At 38.9% G+C, this 23,751-nt stretch overlaps 1 protein-coding gene, 1 long non-coding RNA gene and 1 other non-coding gene across 13 annotated transcripts; 1 reads left to right on the forward strand and 2 right to left on the reverse strand.

The window, feature by feature from the left end:
* Positions 1–630: 630 nt before the first annotated feature.
* LOC131022422 (uncharacterized) lies at positions 631–21,304 on the forward strand. 11 transcript variants are annotated; one of them, XM_057951906.1, is made up of 6 exons: positions 631–722; positions 818–972; positions 1,065–1,521; positions 1,859–1,964; positions 18,800–20,961; positions 21,041–21,304. In XM_057951906.1, the coding sequence occupies exons 5-6, from the start codon at positions 19,949–19,951 to the stop codon at positions 21,204–21,206; spliced, it is 1,179 nt and encodes a 392-aa protein (XP_057807889.1). In that variant the 5' UTR covers positions 631–722; positions 818–972; positions 1,065–1,521; positions 1,859–1,964; positions 18,800–19,948; the 3' UTR covers positions 21,207–21,304. The 11 variants fall into 11 exon arrangements, 2 of the variants coding, with proteins under 2 accessions (XP_057807889.1, XP_057807890.1); XM_057951907.1 differs by lacking the exon at positions 631–722 and having other exon boundaries at positions 729–972; positions 1,065–1,534; XR_009101280.1 differs by lacking the exons at positions 631–722; positions 18,800–20,961; positions 21,041–21,304 and adding an exon at positions 2,591–3,192 and having other exon boundaries at positions 730–972; positions 1,065–1,534.
* On the reverse strand, positions 2,034–2,963 carry LOC131022423 (uncharacterized). Its single transcript, XR_009101289.1, has 2 exons — positions 2,825–2,963; positions 2,034–2,742 (listed from the first exon to the last, which is right to left on the reverse strand). It is a non-coding gene; the product is annotated as an uncharacterized LOC131022423 (long non-coding RNA).
* On the reverse strand, positions 9,816–9,922 carry LOC131023982 (small nucleolar RNA R71). The gene has a single exon (XR_009101580.1). It is a non-coding gene; the product is annotated as a small nucleolar RNA R71 (small nucleolar RNA).
* Positions 21,305–23,751: the final 2,447 nt, after the last annotated feature.

Genomic DNA, 23,751 nt, shown 5'->3' on the forward strand with positions numbered 1-23,751 from the left:
AATTCTGATATGGAAAGAGAATCGTTCCATATCCTTGGGCGATAGAATCGGAGCAGACATAGATACGCAAAAAGTCAATATTGTTGTATGACATTTATACCCTTTTTATGTTTTCTATTACGAATTACAAGTGCATAATACACGAATCATCTATCTAACAAATATAAGATCTGGGCCGTTAATTTTACATACATGGACGATCAAGATTTATACATATTTTATACACTTAAGAGTGTTTTCATTGTAGCCCTACCCTATATATATATATATATATATATATATATATATATATAGGGAAAGGTTCAAGAAAGAACCACTAAATAAAAGAAGAACGGAGATCCACTTTCAGCCATTCGATCATCAAGATCTACGGTGGATGCATCATCTTGTTGGATGAATGTAGATCCTGGGTTCGAATCCTGAAGGGAGCAATTTTTTTTATTTTTTTGAGTGCATTAATTTTAATAGCGAATGCATTAATTTTTACAGTGGATGCATTAGATTTGATGGTTCTCACGTTATCACAAATAATATAGTTCTCTCTAGAACCACACCATATATATATATAAATAATATAGTTCTCTCTAGAACCACACCATATATATATATATATATGCGACTTTATCCAACGTATTAAATGATTGTAACCACTAACTTATCGATTTATTCCCTTCATTTGGCCTTTGATTTTTCGGGGGGAACTCTAGGGTTGTAAGCAACAGGTATGACGGCGGTTGGGTTTACACAACATTGTGGTAGAATCAATAATTTTGTTTGTTGATTCGAAATCTAAACCCTTGTTCAATTTAATTGCAAGAACTCTCGCCTCAAACAAGCAATGGTCGGTAAAAAGAGAGGTGTGCCTCTGGCTTCTCATACGCGTGCAGTCGAGGGAGCACGAAGACTATTTCCAGGAAGCCCTTGTTTTCTGTATGGTTGAAGAAGTATCATCTTGTATAGCCCTGTTACGTTGTAAGTTATGACAGCCTGTGCCTTAGTTCCTATATTTTGAGATTCGAATTGAAGGTGCTAATTTTTTAAGAGTTTTATTGTGGTGGTTTTAGTGTTTGCCCGTCGAAATCCAAAACTTGATCAAGAAGAAGACTCTCACTGGTAAACTGATGATTGGTTGGACTAATCGGACTGAGCTCGAGACTACATACAAGGCCAACAAAGGCAAGCAATATTTTTCGATCAGGCCTTTGGTGGACTATAAGAAGTTCAAATTGGGGGTCGGGGACGGACTTGTGTTTGTGATGCAGGATCTTAACGAGAATCGGCTGCTTTTAAAAGTTTGCGGTATAGAAAATGTGAAGCGAAAGAGTCAAGGCCCATTCTGCGAGTGTTGGGCACATTCTGGAAAAGGGCATTCGGAAGAGAGGAAATACTGAGTTTCCGGCGAAGGTACTTTTGGTGTGAAGGTGAAAGAAGAACCAGGGTCCTACTCCTACTGGCTGAGATATAGCCGTGATGTCAGTGTCGTCGGCCGCCATGAAGACAACCCCATCATCCTAGATTGAAGTTATGTTAATTAGTATGTTTAATTAGCAAATATTATCTAAATATTAGTGATGTATTATGGGTCCTTTTGCTTTTTTATCTATGATATAATTATGAACAAATTTGACCTATAATTATGAGTGCTCAATGTGTTTAATTTGCTAGTTATTTGTGTTCAATAAAGTAGTAGTAATACTTTCTTTATATTACTGTTTTAATTTCGGGTGTCAAAATGGTTAATTTAGCTGTTTTTAATTTTGTTCAGTGCTTGAAATATGAAAATGTTTAGGTTTTGAGTGAATCTGCCACCAAGTACAATTTCTCTTCTTACAATTCTCTTTGTTTCTTTCACCAACAGATCTGTATGAGAATATGAAGTTTCTCAAAAGCATTAGACAACTAAGAAGAAGCGTGTTCGCTAATTGCATGTTGGCATGGGCGGCATTGGAAATACGACTATCCAGGTAATAAAAACATGGATTAGTTATGTTATTTTCTAAGAAATAAAAGCTCAACTAGGTAATTAGTTAATAGTGATTTGCACCTTCTTCTTGAAAATTACATGCTGTTATGTGTTGTTGCTTGCTTCGTGTATTATGTGATTTGTTGTTGGTCGCAAACTTTGTGCATTAGTTGTTCGTGTTTGATTTCTTGTTTTGTTGAGCCATGGCTTGAATGGCAACCATATGACATTGAGCATGTCAGATATGCATGTGTTAGGTAGATGTAGGGTTCATATGTTTTAGACGAATATTTATTTAGTTAGAACTTACGAAATCGGGCTCCAAAATTGGCATTTTCTAGAAAATTCGTGTCTAATGCCCAATTTTAGCTGAGAATTTATTCTAACACTTTAACATGGCTTCATTTACATATGTAGTTTGTGTTACCAAGTTTCTTTAGATTTTAACGAGTTTTGAACCACCCTTTGAACCCACGAAGTAGCCTATTTGGAAATTGTGTGTTTATTGACAATAATTAGTGTTTTTATATGCGTTGACAATATTTTGGTATGTATGAAATTTAATGTCTGAACTATTTATTTTTTGGCTTGTCCATTGTCAAATTCTGAATCCACCTTATTTCTCAGGCTTATTCATCTATTGATGGACCTGATCCTGTTGTACAGTGGATTCATGTCAACAGTTTCAGTAATTGTTGATTTTTATATCTTTCATAATACAAAGATTACATCTTGTCTGGTGGTTGATCCTCCTTACAAGGAGGATGAGGTTTCCCTACCTTATGCTAACACTGGTGGCTGATTGTCCTTACAAGGAGGATGAGGTTTCCCTGCCTTGACATTGACACGTCCGATGGAGACCTTTCTTGGCTATTTTAGTGTTCAATATTGATTACTGAAATTAGACTTTAGCATTATATTGTGTTCCATATTCAATGTGCCCAAGTTTCAATGTAATCATTTTGTTAGTATACTTAATAGGTACTCCTTGTACCTAATAAAGCTCTAGCAAACTTGGATCACTGCCTTTTAAGTAGGGGTGAAAATACGGTTGCGGTCTCTCAAGTATCGGTGCACTGATAACCCGTAGGCAGTTACTGTTCGGTTATTGGTAAAATAATTTTTGTTGAAGCGACACCGATAACCGAATCGTTTAACCAAATTATTATGTGATTATAATTCTAATTATAATTATAATTCATATTTATGATTATTAAATTTCAACTCTACATATTAATAGTTATTTATTATATGAAATATTTGTGTTATTGACCTTTTGTCCCTTGTGTTTTTTGAGAACTAACCCCATTATATTTCCCTAACATCGAGCAAAAATAGAGAAGTAACTTGAAAACCATTGATGGAACACTCGCGTGTGGAAAGAGAAGAAATGCAATATTTCAAACTTATACTTTAATTTGCGTTTCGTGAACAGTGAAAACGCAAATTTGGGTTTTTACTGTTAAAATTTGTGAGAAAACACCATTTAAAATAGGAAAGTCAATGGGTTGGAGAATGAATTAGTGCAAATATGCAAAGAAGCATAAATTAAATAATATTTACGTGTACCTGATAGCATCCTGGAATTTCAGAACCATGAGTTAGTGCCTCGACTAGGAGAGATGTGTCTCGAAATTTGTACTTGAATATATGAAGCATAGGGCTGCTATTTCACCTGCAGCGCTTAGAAATGGACCCGATCAAGGCTTCAACGACATCTGCTACACTTTTACTTGTCATCTGTCGCAATGTAAACTTTGCTAGATGCAGATAATTCGTCTTCTACTAATCTATGCCGGGTATCATCCACGTCATGAGATCAAACGACTGAAATGCATAACTCAACTCATCAAGATACATCTCTCCCAAATAAAGGAAAGAAAACCCAATGAGCAAGAATATTTCGTGAAAGATGTAGTTGTTTAAGTAAGTGTACGGGTCGAGTTGGGTCGTTATCGGGTCAACCTGATAATGACCTGAGGTGTAAAAGTCAAACCCTAACCCAATCTGTTAAGGATTTGCCAAACTTGAACACGAACCCGACGCTGACAAGAAATTATAATTTGTCATAACGGGAATAAATTACACTCCATTTGTCCCATTTAATACATCCCGTATTAAATCCTAAATAAATGTTAGAAACGAGTAAAAATAGAAAAGAATGATATAATTATCCTCATATAATCATATTTGGTTCCTTGCTTTTATTAGTGTCAATTAGTAATACTAGACTTATGGATGTGGGAAATATGTGAAATTCTCAACATTACTGCCGTCGACAATATTTTTCTTTGAGAGCTTTGAGAAAAAAAAAATTGTGTGATTCAACCTTACTACACCATTAAATAAAAGCCTATATAAATGGGCTGAGGCCCACCAAAAAAAAAGAGAAAAAGAAATAATTATTGTCTTGGGCTGTTATAAAAATGTTCATGGGTCATGCTACACCGTTTGAAATGACCCAATTTATCTTTTATTTTTGTTGTTCTATTTTCTGCCGACAGGAATGTGTGGAAAAGGGAGCATACAGTTCACCAATTCATACATATCATGAAACCTATGACCAAACAAATCAAATTCATTCATAATATCCTACCACTTCCCTTTGAATTAACACGTTAGGTTCATCCATACATGACCAAACTATATAATTAAACTTCTAAGATAAATCTCCAAAATGCAAAATCAACTTCATTATAATGTGCCACACGCAAAATCGATGCCGTGTGTTGGGAAATATATCAACAACAATAACTTTTATTCCAAGGTCCTGATATGTAATCAACATATTCGGAGGTGCTCCCATACTTGCTACGAATTTTGCATGCAATCACGAATAAGGATTTGAGTTCTCTTTCGATATAAGACCAGCCCCAAAATTAACACACTTTCCATGGTTATCCCTCTAAGGGTATACAAACTTGAAATGCCCGTAAACAAAACCACACCTCAAAATACTCCCTTAGTCTCGCGAAACATGAACAACTTCTTTTTGGCACAGGTTTTAAGGAATTAGTATTTTATGTGTTAAGTGTGGTAAATGAAAGAGTGAAAAGGTGAATAAATGGAAAAAACTTTTATCATATAAGAAAAGTGCCCAAATTTCGCGGGACGATCTAAAAGAGAATTACTGCTCAAACTTCACGGGACGGATGTAGTAACAATGTTGATATCTAGTGTTGGGAACCTTGTGGAATATCCTAACCCTTGTTTTGATGATACCAAAATTCATAGGACTTAAATGTAATAGACTAGAATCGTTTTTGAACTCAAGTGTTAGAGTTCGTTTCTAGTTTAGTTGCGGTGTCAAAGACTGAAGACTGAAGACTGAAGAACGAAGACTGAAGACTGAAGACTGAAGAACGAAGACTGAAGACTGAAGACTGAAGACTGAAGACTGCAGTTACCAACTGAAGTATCAGTTGAAGACTGATTATTTAATGCGCGCCATGGACTGATACTAAAGTCAAGTATCAGTTGAACATTCCCCCTAGGACTGATCTTCCAACGTTCAGAGGAAGCCACGTACGCTCAAGTACAGCCGCATTAAATGCAGAGATATCTCAATATCTTATCTCTGCAGAGGTCATTCCTATCTGGTGGTTACTTTTCAGAGATGTCACATCTCCTGTCCATCAAAGAGAGCCGTTTCCACACAGACAAGGAACCTCGAAGATTGAAGCCTCAGCCCAAATTCGAATTGCTCTCCAACGGAAGAAATCTTGAGGATGATTTACGCCAACGGATTTATTCAAGAGTTCTCCTACAAATAGCGCTCGAGGATCACTTCAATCTTCACCGATTCAACGACATAAGCTGAAGCTCTACCGAAATAGATACTCAGCCTAAAGCTTAAACCGCCCAAAGCTTGAATCGAAGAAGAGAATTTCAAAGCCAAAATCAGTCACTGCTGATTACATACATTCTCTTAGACCCTAGGCATATATTCTGTGTACCCAGAAGCCAAAGGTCAAACTTGCTTCAAAGAACTCGTTCTTTGTAAGTATAGTTGGCACTCGTTTAAACCTCTCCCCCATAAGAGTGTTTGAGTGACTCGGAGTTTCAGAAGGTGTTCTGAACTCTGATAGGGAAGTCTGAGCACGAGGTGTGCTTAGCAAGGAAATCCTGCACGAGCTGTGTAGGTGCTGAAATCCTGCGCGAGGTGTGTAGGTAGGGAAACCCTACGCGAGGTGTGTAGGTGCTGAAGAGAGAGTTTATCTTCAGTTCACGGTTTGCAGTGCACCAGGGAAGCACTTGCGGAGTGGATTGTTGGTCTGATCAACCAGCCGTGGATGTAGGAAAGAGTTTTTCCGAACCACGTAAAAGTCTCTGTGTTATTTACAGCTTTCAGTTTTACATTCATAACTGTGTTATTTCAATTGATAAAACTGAATGCTGACTAACTGAAAAGAGAAACCTTAATCCAACTATCTGCTCCACCGAGGCTATTCGAAACTAAGTTTAATTTCCGCTGCGTATGATATCAATCTGACTCACTATCCTCTGATAGTAAGGAAGAGAGATATCATCTTCATCTTTGCAAACACGACTGAAGCCCTTACGTGGATCAGTTAAGTTCCAGTGACTTAACTGATAACTCTTTACTGAAGAGCTTTCAGTATCAGTCGTCAACCCTGTTGGTCAACACTTATTTCGGTTAAACAGGTGTCTTGTTTACGTGTAAAGTTTCGCTTCTATCTCTGACTGAGATCCCTCTGATTGAGGTTTGTAGATAGTCATAAAAATAGCCTATAGGTGTATTCCCCCCCCCCCCCCATACACCTATTCGAGACCCCCCGGACCTAACATCTAGCACAATCTTAATCCATTAAAATGGACGGTTGAACGAAATATAGTTTTGGAAATAGTCAGATCAGTGAAATTTCGTGTCGACGTTGCGTGACAAATAATTGGCGCGACATAATCAACGAGATAATAAAATGCCATTGTTTTCAAGTTAAAATGGCACAAACATGTACAGACAGAATTAGGGATTCTAAATAAGTAATATATAAAGGGGGATTTGCAAAAGTACCCAATTCTTAAAAAATGTCTACAACTTTTAACCACTTTTTCAATCATCTACAAGTTTTAATCATTTATATTTTCTAATATATTTTGTCATCACACATCTACACGGTTATCTATGGTTGTCAGAATTCTCCAATAATTGTTCACGCGTGAGTTGAAGCAGTGTACTACGATTCTCTATCATTTGTCCTCTTATGATTCCCCATCACCTTTTGTGCCTAAAATACCACCGAAGGATATCAGTTTGAAATACCGCAAATATCTAATATAACACGAAAATAATATTTACAGGTTAAAAGGATGCAAAAAATTCTTTACACCTTAGAGAATACTATCTTAAAAACTTAAAATACCGTCGAAACAAATGAGAATACTGCCAGTCGATATTCTCAAATATTCAGACGGTATAAGGATTATGACGACGATATTTTCTTTTTTCCACGACGGTATTAAATTTATTTCCAACGGTATTCGAAGTATGTCTGATTTATGCTTAATTTACTATATTTTTAAGGGTTTGTTTGTGCGTATTTTAAGATAATCTTCTGGAAATTGGTGCGTTTATGGTGTATTTTATGCTTTGCAGGAGATTTAGGCTTTCGAGATGAAAGAATGCAATTTTGGATGATTTTGGCGTTTTCTAGGTGTTTTGGTTTTCAGAGCAGAGAAATCATCATTCCTCTGGAAGACCAGAGAAATCAAAGCCCAGATCAGCGAAGTCGAAAGCCAGAGCAGAGAAATCAATCGCTAGAGAAATCAACATATCAGAGCAGAGGAGTCGCTATTCCAGAGGAGTCGATGCCAGAGGATTCGCTTCCCCGCTGCCAAAGCGGAGGAATGCCAGAGCGGAGAAATGCCAGATCGGAGAAATGCCAGAGCGGAGGTCCATTTCTCTGGCGCAACCTATTCCGCTGGCGAGGTCAGAGAAATCACCTATTTCTCTGGCAATACCATTCCTCTGGCGATAGCAGAGAATTCGTCATTTCTCTGGCGTGACTCGTTACCTGGTGACATCCGTTCCTCTGGCGAGAGCTGCGAAGTTGGCGATTGGTAGGAGTATTTTCCAGAAGCGCACATCCAGCTGGAGAGTTGCCTTATTTCACACGATTCTATTACCTTTAGAATTCTACTTTGCATGGCAACTTTCATGGTGATCCGAAGGAAATCTGAAGCTTATAAATAGGCCTTCCTTTGACCTATTAGAGAGACCCCAGAACCCAAGCATTCATATTTTTAGTTTTATAGCGTTAGAATTTCATAGCTTTCTAGTTTTCAAGGCTTGGATCAAGATTGAAGATTCAAGTCGCTACTTCAGTTTTTATTCGGTTTTTTTTATACAATTCAGTTTTTACAATTGCATTCAATTTAATTATGCTTTTGTTTTATTTTGCTATGTCTGGCTAGTTTCCTTTAGCTGATTCTAGGGTTTGTAAATAGTTGATTGAATTTATGTGATTTATTTGTTAATACTTCTGTGCCTTCCAGTTTATGATTCATAATTCCTGGTGCTTAATTTCTTGTGAATTATTTGGCCAATAGTTTGCATGTTTAGCTATTCGGTTTGAGACCTAGCGGAGATAACTGTTTAGCGGATTCAGGAATGTATGATATGATTTTAACCTTGAGACCTAGCGGAGATAGGTGGATCATATGGAGCTATTCTTAGGAGCTATTGGGAGTTAGTAGATTTTCTTGAGACCTAACGGAGATAGATAATTTACAAATCCACGATCGTTGCTGCTCTAGCGAGAGTAATTGATTAATTAAGTGATCTCTCATCATAACTGGATTAAACTGGTACATAGGATTAATAGATTTATTGCATAGATTTAATTAATGAATTTACTACCCTAGGATCAGTTGCTTTTAATACTTGATTTTCTCCTACGTACTTTTAATTATTATTTGCGTTTTAGTTTAAGATAATTGAATCTTCTACTTTCGCTTACCTGTCTACTATTATAGTCTGTTTAGGAGATAGATAAAGTCGTTTCGTTGTGTCAATCCCTGTGGATACGATATCTGGTTACTATTTCTGTGCTACAATTACACCGTGTTAGTTGTGGTATTTTGAGCTAATAATTTAGTGATCAACTTTTTGGCGCCGTTGCCGGGGATTTGATAAGAAATTGCTTTAATATTTTCGATAGGACTTTATAGTACTTCAGGTTTTTATTTGTTTTTATTTTTGTTCTAATTTTTTTTTAAAGTGTGTTTCTGTAGGTTGCGTATGAACACAAGATCTCACGATAATCCTCTTTTTGAGCTTGACCCTGAAATTAACAAGACTTTGCGCAATCTTAATAAGCAGTACAAAAGAGACAACCACGAAAAAAAGAAGCAAGCAATGGCAGAACAACAGAATAACATGGACCTTGAAACTCTTGTGCGAGCCGTGACTCACCTTCAGAGGCAGCTAGACGAAGAGAGAGAGCGCAATCGGGCTCCTCCACCAGAGCCACCACTGAATCACATGTATCAGCCTCGGGTTGATCAATTTCAAAGAGGCAGATGGGGACCAACTGTGCAGGCTAACACGTTCGAGCTGAAGCCGGGATTGATAAACATGGTGCAAGCTGAACAGTTTAGTGGAGCAGCTTCTGAAAATCCGCATGCTCACATCACTCAGTTTCTAGATATTTGCGACACTATTAAGCAGAATGGAGTGCCACCTGATGCCATCAGAATGAAGATGTTTGGATTCTCTCTCAGAGACAGAGCTAAGGAGTGGTTCAAGAGTCTGGACAGAGGTGCTATTACTGGATGGGAGGATTTGTGTAGAGCTTTCCTGGTAAAATACTTTCCTGCTTCTAAAGCTCAGAAAATCATTGTAGAGATTTCTCACTTTTCCCAGCTAGGAGATGAGACCATTCATGATGCCTGGGAAAGATTTCGCGAGCTGCTCAGGAACTGCCCACAATGTGGTTTCACAGAGGATCAGCAAATCATTCACTTTTATAATGATTTGACTGGTCTGACAAAAAGTATGGTGGATGCCACTGCAGGTGGATGTCTTCTCCATAGAAATACAAAGGAAGCATATCGTGTGATAGAAGAGATGGCCTCCAACAGTTACCAATGGCCGAATGACAGAAATTCCACGAGAAGAATTGCAGATGTGAATGAGGAGAGAGATGATTTTAAGGATAAATATGAAGCTCTTCAAAAGCAGTATGAGTTGGAGAGAAAGACACTGCTAGCTAAAATTCCTCAGCAGCCGAGTTTACCTGATGTGTCGCAGCTGGAAGATGCTAATTATGTCCAGCGGCAGTACCAATTCAATAGACCAAACTATCAAGGACATCAGGGCGGAAATCCACCGTATCATCCAAATAATAGGAATCATCCAAATTTTTCCTATTCAAATCCCAACAATGCTTTGCAACCTCCACTTGGATTTTCTGTTTCTAGTGGGGGAGTCATCAATGAGCCAAAGAAAGATTCAATGGAGGAAATGATGAAGCAAGTATTGGTAAAAGTCACCGGGATGGAGACAAACTCGGCAAACTTGGGAACCAAAATGTTCAGCATGGAGCAAAATGTGTCAGCACTTTCTAAACAGGTGCAGATGTTAGAGAATCAAGTTGGTCAAATGGCTAACCAAGCAGCTGCACAGCACAAGCCGGGCCACTTTCCCAGCAACACTGAAATTAATCCCAAAAATCAGTGTAATGCAATTCACTTGATAAGCGGGACCCAATATCAGAATCAACCAGAGCAGAGGGATCGGCCAGAGCAGAGGAATCAGCCAGAGCAGAGGAATCACCATTCCTCTGCAGAGCAGCGGGACGGCAAGAATGGAAAGGAGACAAATGTCGAGATTGTTGAGGAGGATGACCTGGAGACGATTGTGCGCGATTCACAGTCAACTTCTAAGGCATCGTCGAAAACCTCTGATGCTAAGAAGCCTATTCTTACTCCTACGTTTCCCAGGCCAGAGTATAAGCCTGTAGCACCCTTCCCGAATAGCCTGGCAAAGCCGAAGATGGATCAGAAATTAGCCAAGTTCATGGAGATGTTTTCAAAGCTTCACATCAACATTCCTCTACTTGATGCTTTAAGAGCTATGCCAGGCTATGCCAAGTTCCTCAAGGATGCAGTTTCCAACAAGAGAAAATTGGGGAAATATGAGACGATTAATCTTTCCGAGGAATGCAGTGCAGTGCTACAAAGGAAGCTACCATTGAAGCAAAAGGATCCAGGGAGCTTCACTATCGCTTGTGTGATTGGAGGGCAGAACTTCTCTCGTGTTCTTTGTGACTTAGGGGCGAGCATCAATCTGATGCCTCTCTCTATTTTCAACTGGTTGGAGATTGGAAATATCAAGCCTACCTCTATTGCATTGCAAATGGCAGATCGTTCCATAACATATCCCAAGGGCGTTGTGGAGGATGTTCTTGTGCAGGTGGAGCAGTTTATTTTTCCTGCAGATTTCGTAGTCTTGGACATGCCGGAGGACAAGAATACTCCATTAATCCTAGGATGACCGTTTCTAGCTACGGGACGTGCGTTGATAGATGTGCAAGAGGGAGATCTGACTTTCCGCGTCAATGATGAAAAGATGACATTATCCATCTATGATGCAATGAAGAAGCCAGCTGAACCACAAATCGAGGATTGCAACTTAATCGAGTCTGTAGTGGATTCCACTGCAACCGTGAAGGATCCTTTGGAGAAGTGCATCACACAGTCCTTATACCCTTATTCCAATCTAGACGAGGCATGTGATGAGATTTTAGATTATATTGCAGAGCTGGAGGCCGTAGAGAAACATCCCATCGATCCTGTGCCTTACATGGATATTCGTAAACCTGTTGATGGGGGAAGGAATTCGGTGGAAAAAGAATTCCCTGCGCCAGCGGATTCAAACAGGCCAGAGGAGTCAGCTACGCCAGCGAAGTCAGCCAAGTCAGAGGATTCAACCAGGCCAACAGAGTCATCCAGAGCTGCCGCCACACCCAAAATTGAGCTGAAACAACTTCCAGAGCATTTGAAGTACCAATTTTTGGGTGACAATGAAACTTTTCCTGTTATTGTTTCTGCCTATCTATCTCCGTTGGAGTTGGAGAAGTTGATGCGAGTTTTGAGAAAATACAAGTCTGCTATAGGATGGTCTATCTCCGACATAAAAGGAATTAGTCCTTCTATTTGCATGCATCGTATCTTAATGGAGCAGGAATACAAGCCTAAGGTGCAGCCGCAACGACGTTTGAATCCGGCAATGCAAGAAGTTGTGAGAAATGAGGTGCTCAAGTGGTTGGATGCAGGAATCATTTATGCCATCTCTGATAGTGAGTGGGTGAGCCCGACGCAAGTTGTCTCTAAGAAGGGAGGCATGACTGTGGTTAAGGATGAGAAAGATGAGCTCATAGCTACGAGGCTGGTCACAGGATGGCGCGTGTGCATTGATTACCGAGCGTTGAATGCAGCCACACGTAAGGATCACTTTTCTTTGCCGTTTATTGATCAGATGCTTGACCGATTGGCAGGATATGAGTATTACTGTTTCTTGGATGGGTACTCGGGTTACAATCAGATTATGATAGCCCCGGAGGATCAGCATAAGACCGCATTTACTTGTCCCTATGGCATCTTTGCTTTTAGGAGAATTTCTTTTGGTCTTTGCAATGCTCCTGCCACGTTTCAGCACTGCATGATGGCGATTTTCCATGGGTTGATTGAAAATATCATGGAGGTATTCATGGACGATTTCTCTGTCTTTGGATCTTCCTTTGATAATTGTCTGGACAATCTTGCTCAAGTGTTGCAGCGTTGTGAGGAGACGGCACTCGTGCTCAATTGGGAAAAGTGTCACTTCATGGTTCGTGAGGGCATTGTTTTGGGACATAGGGTCTCTGCCCAAGGATTGGAGGTGGATCGTGCTAAGATCGTGGCCATTGAAAAGTTGCCGCCTCCCACTTCTGTGAAATCAGTGCGGAGCTTTCTTGGGCATGCAGGATTTTACAGGCGCTTCATCAAAGATTTCTCCAAACTGTCCAAGCCACTTTGTGCTTTACTAGAGAAGGATGTGAAGTTTGTCTTCACCGACGAATGCCGCGTCTCCTTTGAGAAGTTGAAAGCCGCGCTGATTTCTACACCAGTGTTGATCACGCCGGATTGGAGTGCTCTGTTTGAGTTGATGTGCGACGCTAGCGATTGGGCCGTGGGAGCTGTGTTGGGGTAAAAGAGAGATAAGTTATTCAAGGTAATTTACTACACTAGTAAAACTTTGGATTCTGCTCAGAGGAATTACACAACCACGGAGAAGGAGCTGCTAGCTGTGGTGTATGCCTTTGATAAGTTCCGTTCTTATTTGATTGGAACTTATTCAATTGTCTACACTGATCATGCCGCCATCCGCTACTTGTTCACAAAGAAGGACTCCAAGCCCCACTTGATTCATTGGATCTTATTGCTACAAGAGTTTGATATGGAGATCCGAGATCGAAAGGGATGTGAGAATGTGGTAGCTGACCACTTATCTCGATTGGAGAATCCGATCGAGGGAGATGATCCAAAGATGGCCATCAATGAGTCCTTCCCCGATGAGCAGATTTGGGCTCTGTTATTTAAGGATCCTTGGTATGCTAAGTATAGCAATTACTTGGTTATTGGAGCTCTTCCCGAGGGGTTGTCACATCATCAAAAGAAGAAGTTCCTCCATGATGTCAAGTTCTATTATTGGGAGGACCCTTACCTATACAGAAGATGCACCGATGGCTTTATTCGGCGATGTGTTAGAGAGCATGAATGGCCCAAGATCATTGAAGAATGCCATAGCTCACCTAGTGGAGGCCACTTTGCTGCCAACCGCACTGCCATGAAGGTAAATCATAGTGGATTCTATTGGCCTTCAATTTTCGCAGATTGCCATGCCTTCGTGAAATCTTGTGATCGTTGTCAGCGCATGGGCAACATTACCAAGCGGGATGAGATGCCACAAAACATCATTGTCGAGGTAGAACTATTTGATGTTTGGGGAATTGACTTCATGGGTCCTTTCCCTACTTCTTGCGGTTTTTCCTATATATTGCTTGCTGTGGAGTATGTGTCTCGATGAGTGGAGGCGATCCCAACTACCACGAATGATTCCAAGGTAGTCATTAAATTCTCGCAAAAGAATATTTTGGCTCGGTTCGGAGCACCGAGAGCGTTGCTTAGTGATGGGGGGTCGCACTTCAACAACAAGTTACTAGCAAGCGTGTTGGCAAAGTATGGAGTAAAGTACAAGTTGACGACTCCATATCATCCTCAAGCTAATGGGCAGGCAGAGTTAGCGAATCGAGAGATCAAACAAATTTTGGAGAAGAGCGTCGCCAACAAGAAAGATTGGACGAAGCACCTAGATGATGCTCTTTGGGCGTATCGCACTGCCTACAAAACTCCGATTGGTATGTCTCCCTATCAGCTTGTTTTTGGCAAATCATGTCATTTACCTGTTGAGATAGAGCACAAGGCATATTGGGCGACAAGGAGAATCAATTTGGAGTTCAAGGAGGCCGGTCATACAAGGCGAGATATGTTGACAGAGCTGGATGAATGGAGGAATGAGGCCTATGAGAGTTCCCGCATCTACAAAGAGAGGGCCAAGAAATTCCATGATTTGAGCATCCGCACCAAGGAAATCAAGCCAGGAGATGAGGTACTTTTATACAATTCGAAATTACGTTTGTTTCCTGGCAAGCTGCAATCAAGATGGACAGGGCCATATGTGGTGCATAAGAGCAATTGGAATGGGACGTATGAGTTGTTTGCCGCTGATGGCACTACCTTCACTGTCAATGGTCATCGTCTCAAACCATACTTCAAGTCAAACGTGGATCGTGGTCTTGAAGTTATCAAATTCAATGACCCATGAGTTTGAGGTATCGTCGAGCTCTAGACGTTAAATTAAGCACTTGTTGGGAGGTAACCCAATTGTTTTTCTTTGTTTTGTTTTCCTTTCTTTTCGTTTAGTTTCGTTTTGTTTCTCTTTGTTTTGTTGTTCTGTTTGGGGCGGGTATTTCTCTGCCAGATTTCTGGAGGTCTTCATGTTCCAGCGCGACCACTTTCCACGCTGCACATGTCCAGCGCAGCCCTTCTCACCTCTGAAAAAGATCGCAAACCCACCTTTTTCACCGCCTCTCACGACGCTTCAGTTTGTCAATGCCGATAATCAGGGACGTTTTTTCAATTCTCCTTATTTCTTTTGTGCCCTGAGGACATGGCATGCTTTAAGTGTGGGGGGGGGGGTGTTTTGGAGCTTATATTTTTCAAAAATTAGGCAAAAATTGATTTATCTATACTTAGTTTTTAGTCTCGAATCTTGCTAATTTTTATGAATTTGTGGAAGAGAATATGGTTTTCGATGTGCATTTCGGGTTTGTGAATGAATGGAGGATATTCTTGTTTTACTTTTGATATATGTTTCTTGTTTGTGCAAAGAATTATGAGTTTTGTTGCAACACTTTTGTAAGTTAGTAAAACGTGATTTGTCCGGTAGATGCTAGAAGGAGTGTTGTCATTGTGATTGCCTACGATCGTATCTTATCTGTGAAAAATGTTGGACGAATGGCCAACTTCAAAATTGCCAGCTCTGAAACATCTGGCCTGTTCTGAAATGTGATAGCTCTGAGTCTCTGCTCCTCTAGTCTAACTATGAGCATGGGAAACCACATGAAAAGACTTTGGATTACACCCAAATGGTTTTATTTCATGAATTATGGCTCAACTGTCGAAATCTCAAAGCACACAAAGTGTGAAAATTGGTGATATTGATTATAAAGGCGATCACATTAGGGAATTCACTTCTAGCGGAGAATTGGGTCTGATCGAATTACTTGCATTACTCTTTTGTTGCTTCTTAAACTTTGAGATACTTGCATGATCGAGAGATGTGTGTCGATTGTAAAGTTTTGAATTGACTTTGTGAATGATTGGATGGAAATTTACATTGTTGAAATCAATTTCTTCTTATGATTCATATAGATTTTGCTTGAGGACAAGCAAAAGGCTAAGTGTGGGGGAGTTGATTTATGCTTAATTTACTATATTTTTAAGGGTTTGTTTGTGCGTATTTTAAGATAATCTTCTGGAAATTGGTGCGTTTATGGTGTATTTTATGCTTTGCAGGAGATTTAGGCTTTCGAGATGAAAGAATGCAATTTTGGATGATTTTGGCGTTTTCTAGGTGTTTTGGTTTTCAGAGCAGAGAAATCATCATTCCTCTGGAAGACCAGAGAAATCAAAGCCCAGATCAGCGAAGTCGAAAGCCAGAGCAGAGAAATCAATCGCTAGAGAAATCAACATATCAGAGCAGAGGAGTCGCTATTCCAGAGGAGTCGATGCCAGAGGATTCGCTTCCCCGCTGCCAGAGCGGAGGAATGCCAGAGCGGAGAAATGCCAGAGTGGAGAAATGCCAGAGCGGAGGTCCATTTCTCTGGCGCAACCTATTCCGCTGGCGAGGTCAGAGAAATCACCTATTTCTCTGGCAATACCATTCCTCTGGCGATAGCAGAGAATTCGTCATTTCTCTGGCGTGACTCGTTACCTGGTGACATCCATTCCTCTGGCGAGAGCTGCGAAGTTGGCGATTGGTAGGAGTATTTTCCAGAAGCGCACATCCAGCTGGAGAGTTGCCTTATTTCACACGATTCTATTACCTTTAGAATTCTACTTTGCATGGCAACTTTCATGGTGATCCGAAGGAAATCTGAAGCTTATAAATAGGCCTTCCTTTGACCTATTAGAGAGACCCCAGAACCCAAGCATTCATATTTTTAGTTTTATAGCGTTAGAATTTCATAGCTTTCTAGTTTTCAAGGCTTGGATCAAGATTGAAGATTCAAGTCGCTACTTCAGTTTTTATTCGGTTTTTTTATACAATTCAGTTTTTACAATTGCGTTCAATTTAATTATGCTTTTGTTTTATTTTGCTATGTCTGGCTAGTTTCCTTTAGCTGATTCTAGGGTTTGTAAATAGTTGATTGAATTTATGTGATTTATTTGTTAATACTTCTGTGCCTTCCAGTTTATGATTCATAATTCCTGGTGCTTAATTTCTTGTGAATTATTTGGCCAATAGTTTGCATGTTTAGCTATTCGGTTTGAGACCTAGCAGAGATAACTGTTTAGCGGATTCAGGAATGTATGATATGATTTTAACCTTGAGACCTAGCGGAGATAGGTGGATCATAGGGAGCTATTCTTAGGAGCTATTGGGAGTTAGTAGATTTTCTTGAGACCTAACGGAGATAGATAATTTACAAATCCACGATCGTTGCTGCTCTAGCGAGAGTAATTGATTAATTAAGTGATCTCTCATCATAACTGGATTAAACTGGTACATAGGATTAATAGATTTATTGCATAGATTTAATTAATGAATTTACTACCCTAGGATCAGTTGCTTTTAATACTTGATTTTCTCCTACGTACTTTTAATTATTATTTGCGTTTTAGTTTAAGATAATTGAATCTTCTACTTTCGCTTACCTGTCTACTATTATAGTCTGTTTAGGAGATAGATAAAGTCGTTTCGTTGTGTCAATCCCTGTGGATACGATATCTGATTACTATTTCTGTGCTACAATTACACCGTGTTAGTTGCGGTATTTTGAGCTAATAATTTAGTGATCAATGTCTGACGCCTTTTATTTTTACTTTCACGTGAATATAAAGTTCTTCCAAGTACACTCATGTGAATATAAAGTTATTCCTAGTACATTCACGGGTGGGTAAATTAAACACAAAGGCCTCCATATACGTTGAAAGGATGAATTAACTACGACACACTACAATATAAACAAGTTGTTTCAAAGGCCTCCATATTTGTTGAGTTATAATTCTTCTTCTTGGAAGCTTTCGGGTTCTCAGCTGCCATTTCATTGGAAAGCCAGGAGAAAAAGAAATTCCATCGCATATCATCTATCAACTAAAGGTAATTTTTACTTTCATTTTAAATACTGTCACATATTTCGTAAATACCGTTGAGTTAATATCGTTGCATATTTATCATTCTAGTAGTGTACATAGAAATTGTTGCTAATATTAGGTGTTTTTTGCTTGTGGAAAATGTATCTTCGAGTAATAGCATATTACCGTCGTCTAATATGTTAATACCGTCGTCGAAATGTTAAATACCGTCGTGTAATATGTAAATACCTTCACATATCTATCATGTTAGTGTCCATGCAATTTTGTCTACAATTAAGTATTTTTTTCAATGATTTGTAAATACATTCGATAATAGTTAAATACCTTCGTAATTTTGATGAATACCGTTGAATACTTGATTAATACCATCGCCTAATAGTTTAATACCATTGCATATTTATCATTGTAGTGTACACAGAAATTGTTGCTATTATAGGTGTTTTTTGAATGTGGAAAGCATACCTTCGACTAATAATGTAATACCGTCGCTAATATTTAAATACCGTCATCTAATATTAAAATACCCTCGTCGAAATGGCAAATACCATTGCTTACTCATTTAATACCGTTCGATGTCTTTCATTTTAGTGTCCATGCAATTGTGTCTTTAATTAAGCGTTCTCTCAATGATTTGTAAATACCTTCTCATAGTAGTTAAATACCTTCGTTATTTCGATAAATACCGTCTCATAATTGTTAAATACCATCGTCTGAGAGTTTAATATTTTCGCATATTGTTGAATACAGATTTAATTGATGGGTGCTTCATAAATAATTTTTAAATATTTTGATTTAGAGCGATTAATAATGATTTGTGGTATAAACCAATTTATAGGAGAATACATTATTTTATTTTATTTTATTTTATTTTATTTTATTCGTAATTTACAGATGACGGAGTGAAAAAACGTCCTTGTGAGATATGGAGGATATTGGAATGATGTCTTATATTGTGGTGGAGGTGCTACATTTGCTTATGTTCAGACAAATAACATAAGCATTTCGGAGTTAAGGCAAAATATCAATTACTACTTGATGGCAAATTTATTGAGTACCGTCTAGAATTTATACTATCTATCGAGATCTCGAAGTGGCAGGATCATCCGATCTCTTTTAAGTACTGATGACCAACTTTCTCGACTTTGTGCTTTTGAGGTCGAGCCAGAGGTTTATGTGACTCATGATGGTGGCACTTCCCAATCGGAGCAAGAAGTTTATCAACCTTCGATCGAGATACCGTATGCATCTACTTATGAGCACCCTCTTCAGCCCACTTCATTCGAGGAGCCCATCTCAAACCACATGAGAGGTTTTGATTGGTTTGCTGATAATAATGATGATGAAGAGTATGTTCCATCAACAGAGTCTGATGATGAAGAGGATGAGAATGATGAAGAAGTAAAGGAGCGTGAGTCTGTCCGAGTTGATTATGGCACATTTGTTGAGCATATTGCTTGGATTCGTCTGGAGGGAGGAATCGGGCAGCTTATGTCCATGATAATGCAGACAAACCCGCGAGGGCTTGAAGAAGAGTTGGGACCCGAACAAACTGCGGAAATGAGCAATTAGCTAGTTCCGGTGGTTCCGAAGGATTTTTCAGTCAATTTATTTACAGGTAAACTTGACAACATACCAGATCCCGACGGCTTGAGCGAAGGTTCTATCTTCGAAAGCAAAGAGGAGCTGAAATTAGCGGTGGGGTTGTGGCATTTGCAACGTCGTGCAAAATTTGTCATTCCTCGATCGGACTTGGATAGGATTACGTTCAAATGCAGATATCGGACTCAATGCCCATTTCTGTTGCAAGCTACTCAGCATGGTGACTTTTGGATGGTTCGAAAGTTTGGGCCTGCCCATACATGCACTGACAACCTCGTAAATACTGGAGTGAGGAAGGTACCAGCTCGTGTAATCGCAGCATATATAGCAAAGAAAATGCGCGAGGATGGGGACATAGTGCAGCCGAGGTCCATTGTTGTTGATCTGCAGAGAGAATACGATGTTCAAACCAGTTATAATGTGGCGATCTGAGCCCGTAATATGGCGGTAGAGATGATATACGGCGGACACGAAGAATCTTATGGATTGTTACCAGGCTATCTTCACATGTTGCGGATGTGCAATCCGGGATCGTTGACCGACTTGGAAGTTGATGAGAATGATCGGTTGAAGCATCTCTTCGTAGCACTTGGTTCTTGCAGAGTCGCGTACACTATGTGCATGAGGCCAATAATTGTTGTTGACGGCACACACTTGAAGGGCCGCAATAAAGGTGTTTTGTTTGTTGCCGTCACAAAGGACGGCAACGAACAAATGTTTCCGATGGCTTTTGGGATTGGTCCAATCGAGAATGATGAATCGTGGAAGTGGTTTTTGTATCAGTTGAAGATGGCTTATGGTCAGAATTCTGAGACGTTGATTGTTTCCGATGCCCATATTAGTATACAGAATGTGGTTAAGGAAGTTTATCCACACGCTGCACACGGCTTATGCTACTACCATTTGTTGAATAAAATTACTCGGTATGGCAAGGCAGCCGTTGCTTTCTACCAAAAGGCGGCTTATGCATATCGAGAGAGTGATTTTGACAAGGCAATGGCAAGCTTAAAGGCATTAAACAAAGACGGGGGAGCATATACCAAACTTATGCAGGTTGCTCCTGAGAGATGGGCTAGATCTAAGTGTCCTGCTCGTCGTTATAGTTTTCTAACCTCAAATGTTGCTGAATCTTTCAATTCTCGATTACTGTGGGCAAGACGTCTACCTATATGCTCTATGGTTGAGGCGATCTGTCATATCATAGAAAAATGGTTTGATGAAAGACAGGAAGCTGCAAAGACGTTTTCTGCAGATGTTACACCAGAGGCTCTACGAAAGCTGACTGCTGAATTGGAGAGGTCGCGGAGATATGAGGTGGTTGCCATGTCTCCATCTACTTTCAAAGTAAAATATTCAAACATGTCATTCAAAGTGAATGTACAAACGCAGTCATGTACGTGCTTCGAATGGGACATGAACCTGCTACCGTGCTCGCATGCTGTTGCAGCTATAAGGTACGCGCTTGTTTTCACTTCTACGATATAATTTTTGCTAGCTTCTTAAACTAAATTTTATTTTAAACAAATAATTCAGGCATTTAGGCGATGACTTATATAAGCATGTTGGAGACTATTATCAATCAGCAAAGCTACGAGAGGCATACTCGTATCGGGTAAACTCTGTCCCGCCACATGCTTCATGGATAGTCCCTACAGATGTTGCAAGTATTTATGTTTTACCTCCACTATGGAAGCGATAGTCTGGTCGGCCAAAAGAAACGCGACATTAGGGACCCACTGAGAAAGGTTCACAAAAGCATAAGACGACACCAGGCAATGCGGCATCCACAAGCAAATCCACAAGCAAAAGTCGTGTTCCTAAGACGTGTAGTTTGTGTGGAGCGAGATCGCATACATGTCCCAATTGTCCTTACTTACTGCAAGATGAATGAGTGTTTGTTGTAATTCTACATTCTAATAGTGTTTGTTGTTATTCGTGGATGCATGTTCTTATGGTTTTCTAGTATCTTATTGGTTTATTTGATAATACCATCGTACTATTTTATAATAACATCGACATAGTTGATAATACCATCGTGCAAATTTATAATACCTCCGATGCAAAACATTGAATACCGCCAATACCTTCCCGACGGTATAATTACACACCGCGGTAATATTCTCATTTTTTACGGTGGTATAATTATCTCATGAACAAAAGTTGCATTAGGAAACAAATGTCTTAACAATACAAAACATGCTCATAAGGTAGCAAATGTCTTGAGCATAAAAAACATGTTCATATGATAAATAATGTCTCAAAGATACGTGCACTACTCCTCCACTACACCCATATCAAAAATGCTAGCAGCAATCAATTCTCTATACTTGTTGACACGCGTGTCCCCCCATGTAGTACTTGGCTGACCAGAAATGATACGTTCCACTATCATGCATGCAAATGGGCCAGATGAATACAAGTCCTTTTGGGTAAACTGCTCTTCTGGACCCGGAATGTATATCTGTAATGGTCGGGTCTTTCTCGTCAAAGCTAACTCGTTTGTAGCCCAGTATCCAGTAGATTCCAATACTCGAGATAACAAAGTTAGTAGTGGCTGTAATTCATCGGCACGAATTAGTTTTGATTGTTCATCCAAACCATGATACTTTGGATCGAACAAATCTGCTTGCCAAAGTCCGGGATGGATTCGAACAATAACATAATGTTCTTTGATAACACATGGAACAATGATCTGCATACAAGCATGATATACCACAAGATCATGTTAAAGAGATTAATTGATAATAATACCGCCAAATAAATTAATAATACCGCCGGAGTAGTTCACAATACCTTCGTGAAAATTATAGAATACCTCCAGCCGGTATTTTGAACTATTCCGGAGGTATTCTATAATTTTCTAGGCAGTATTATCAATTTATAAGACGGTATTAAACCAAACGAGGATCAAAAAGCAGGAGAAATGCAAGATTAAGATCACCAAACACTCCCTCAACCTCTAATTATTTTTGACCAAGTATGATATAATTCCAAACTAGCAAATTCACCAAATATGATATAATTCCATAACTTGACCGTGCTTTCACTACCGATATTAGCCCTTCGTGAAAATTGATAATAATACCGCCAAATAAATTAATAATACCGCCGGAGTAGTTCACAATACCTTTGTGAAATTTATAGAATACCTCCAGCCGGTATTCTGAACTATCCCGGAGGTATTCTATAATTTTCTAGGCGGTATTCTCAATTTATCCGACAGTATTAAACCAAACGAGGATCAAAAAGCAAGATAAATGCAAGATTAAGATCACCAAAAAGCAAGATAAATTTATCCACCACTTTTTTAGGAAGAAGACATGGCTCTCTAGTTGCTAGATAGGGGGAATCTAGCAATCGAGAGGGAAATCTTTGACGTTCACTCATTCGGGGCATCGCTGGTGTTTGGAAATGATTGAACAATAAATTTTGGAGGCCCTCAGTGGTCACAACACCCATCCCGGATATCAGTCCCTTAACAAATCAAACAAAATAAAATTGTTAGTATAAATATATATATATATATATATATATATATATATATATATATATATATAGGAGGCAGTTATTCAATAAACCACTCTTATTTTAAGAATTACGAACCAGCAAAAATGCATGAATTTTATGTATAACACGCATGAATAAACTATATAAAAGTATGAATATCGAAAAAATAATTTTTTGCTACCTTTGGGATTCGAACTCATGACCATGAATATATCCAACAAGGTGATGAATCAACCGTATATCTTGATGATCTAAGGGCTGAAAATTGTTCTTAATTTATATTTTAATAAGCGTTCTTATTTTAGCCTTCCCCTATATATATATATATATATATATATATATATATATATATATAGGAAGAGGTTCTAATAAAAACCTCTGTTAAAATGAGAACTAGGAACCTAATCTTGACCTTTTAAATATTAGATCTAATGGTTAGGATTTAGTCAACAAAAGAAACTGTGCATCTATTATATTTTACTGTACACTTAAAAAATATGCAATTTATGCAATTGAAGCCAACAATGCAAAATACTCAAGCAAATCGAAATTATGCATCTATGCAATTGAAACTGTGCATCTATGCAATCGAAATTGTGCATCTGTAGTTTAATCTCAACCCTCTATTTTATTTAAATCAATGGCTTTAAATTGGTTCCTAGTTTTCATCTTAAGAGGGATTTTTATATTAACCCTACCCTATATATATATATATATATATATATATATATATATAT

This window comes from Salvia miltiorrhiza, chromosome 4, assembly GCF_028751815.1.
Source record: "Salvia miltiorrhiza cultivar Shanhuang (shh) chromosome 4, IMPLAD_Smil_shh, whole genome shotgun sequence".
Classification (NCBI taxonomy): Eukaryota; Viridiplantae; Streptophyta; class Magnoliopsida; order Lamiales; family Lamiaceae; genus Salvia; species Salvia miltiorrhiza.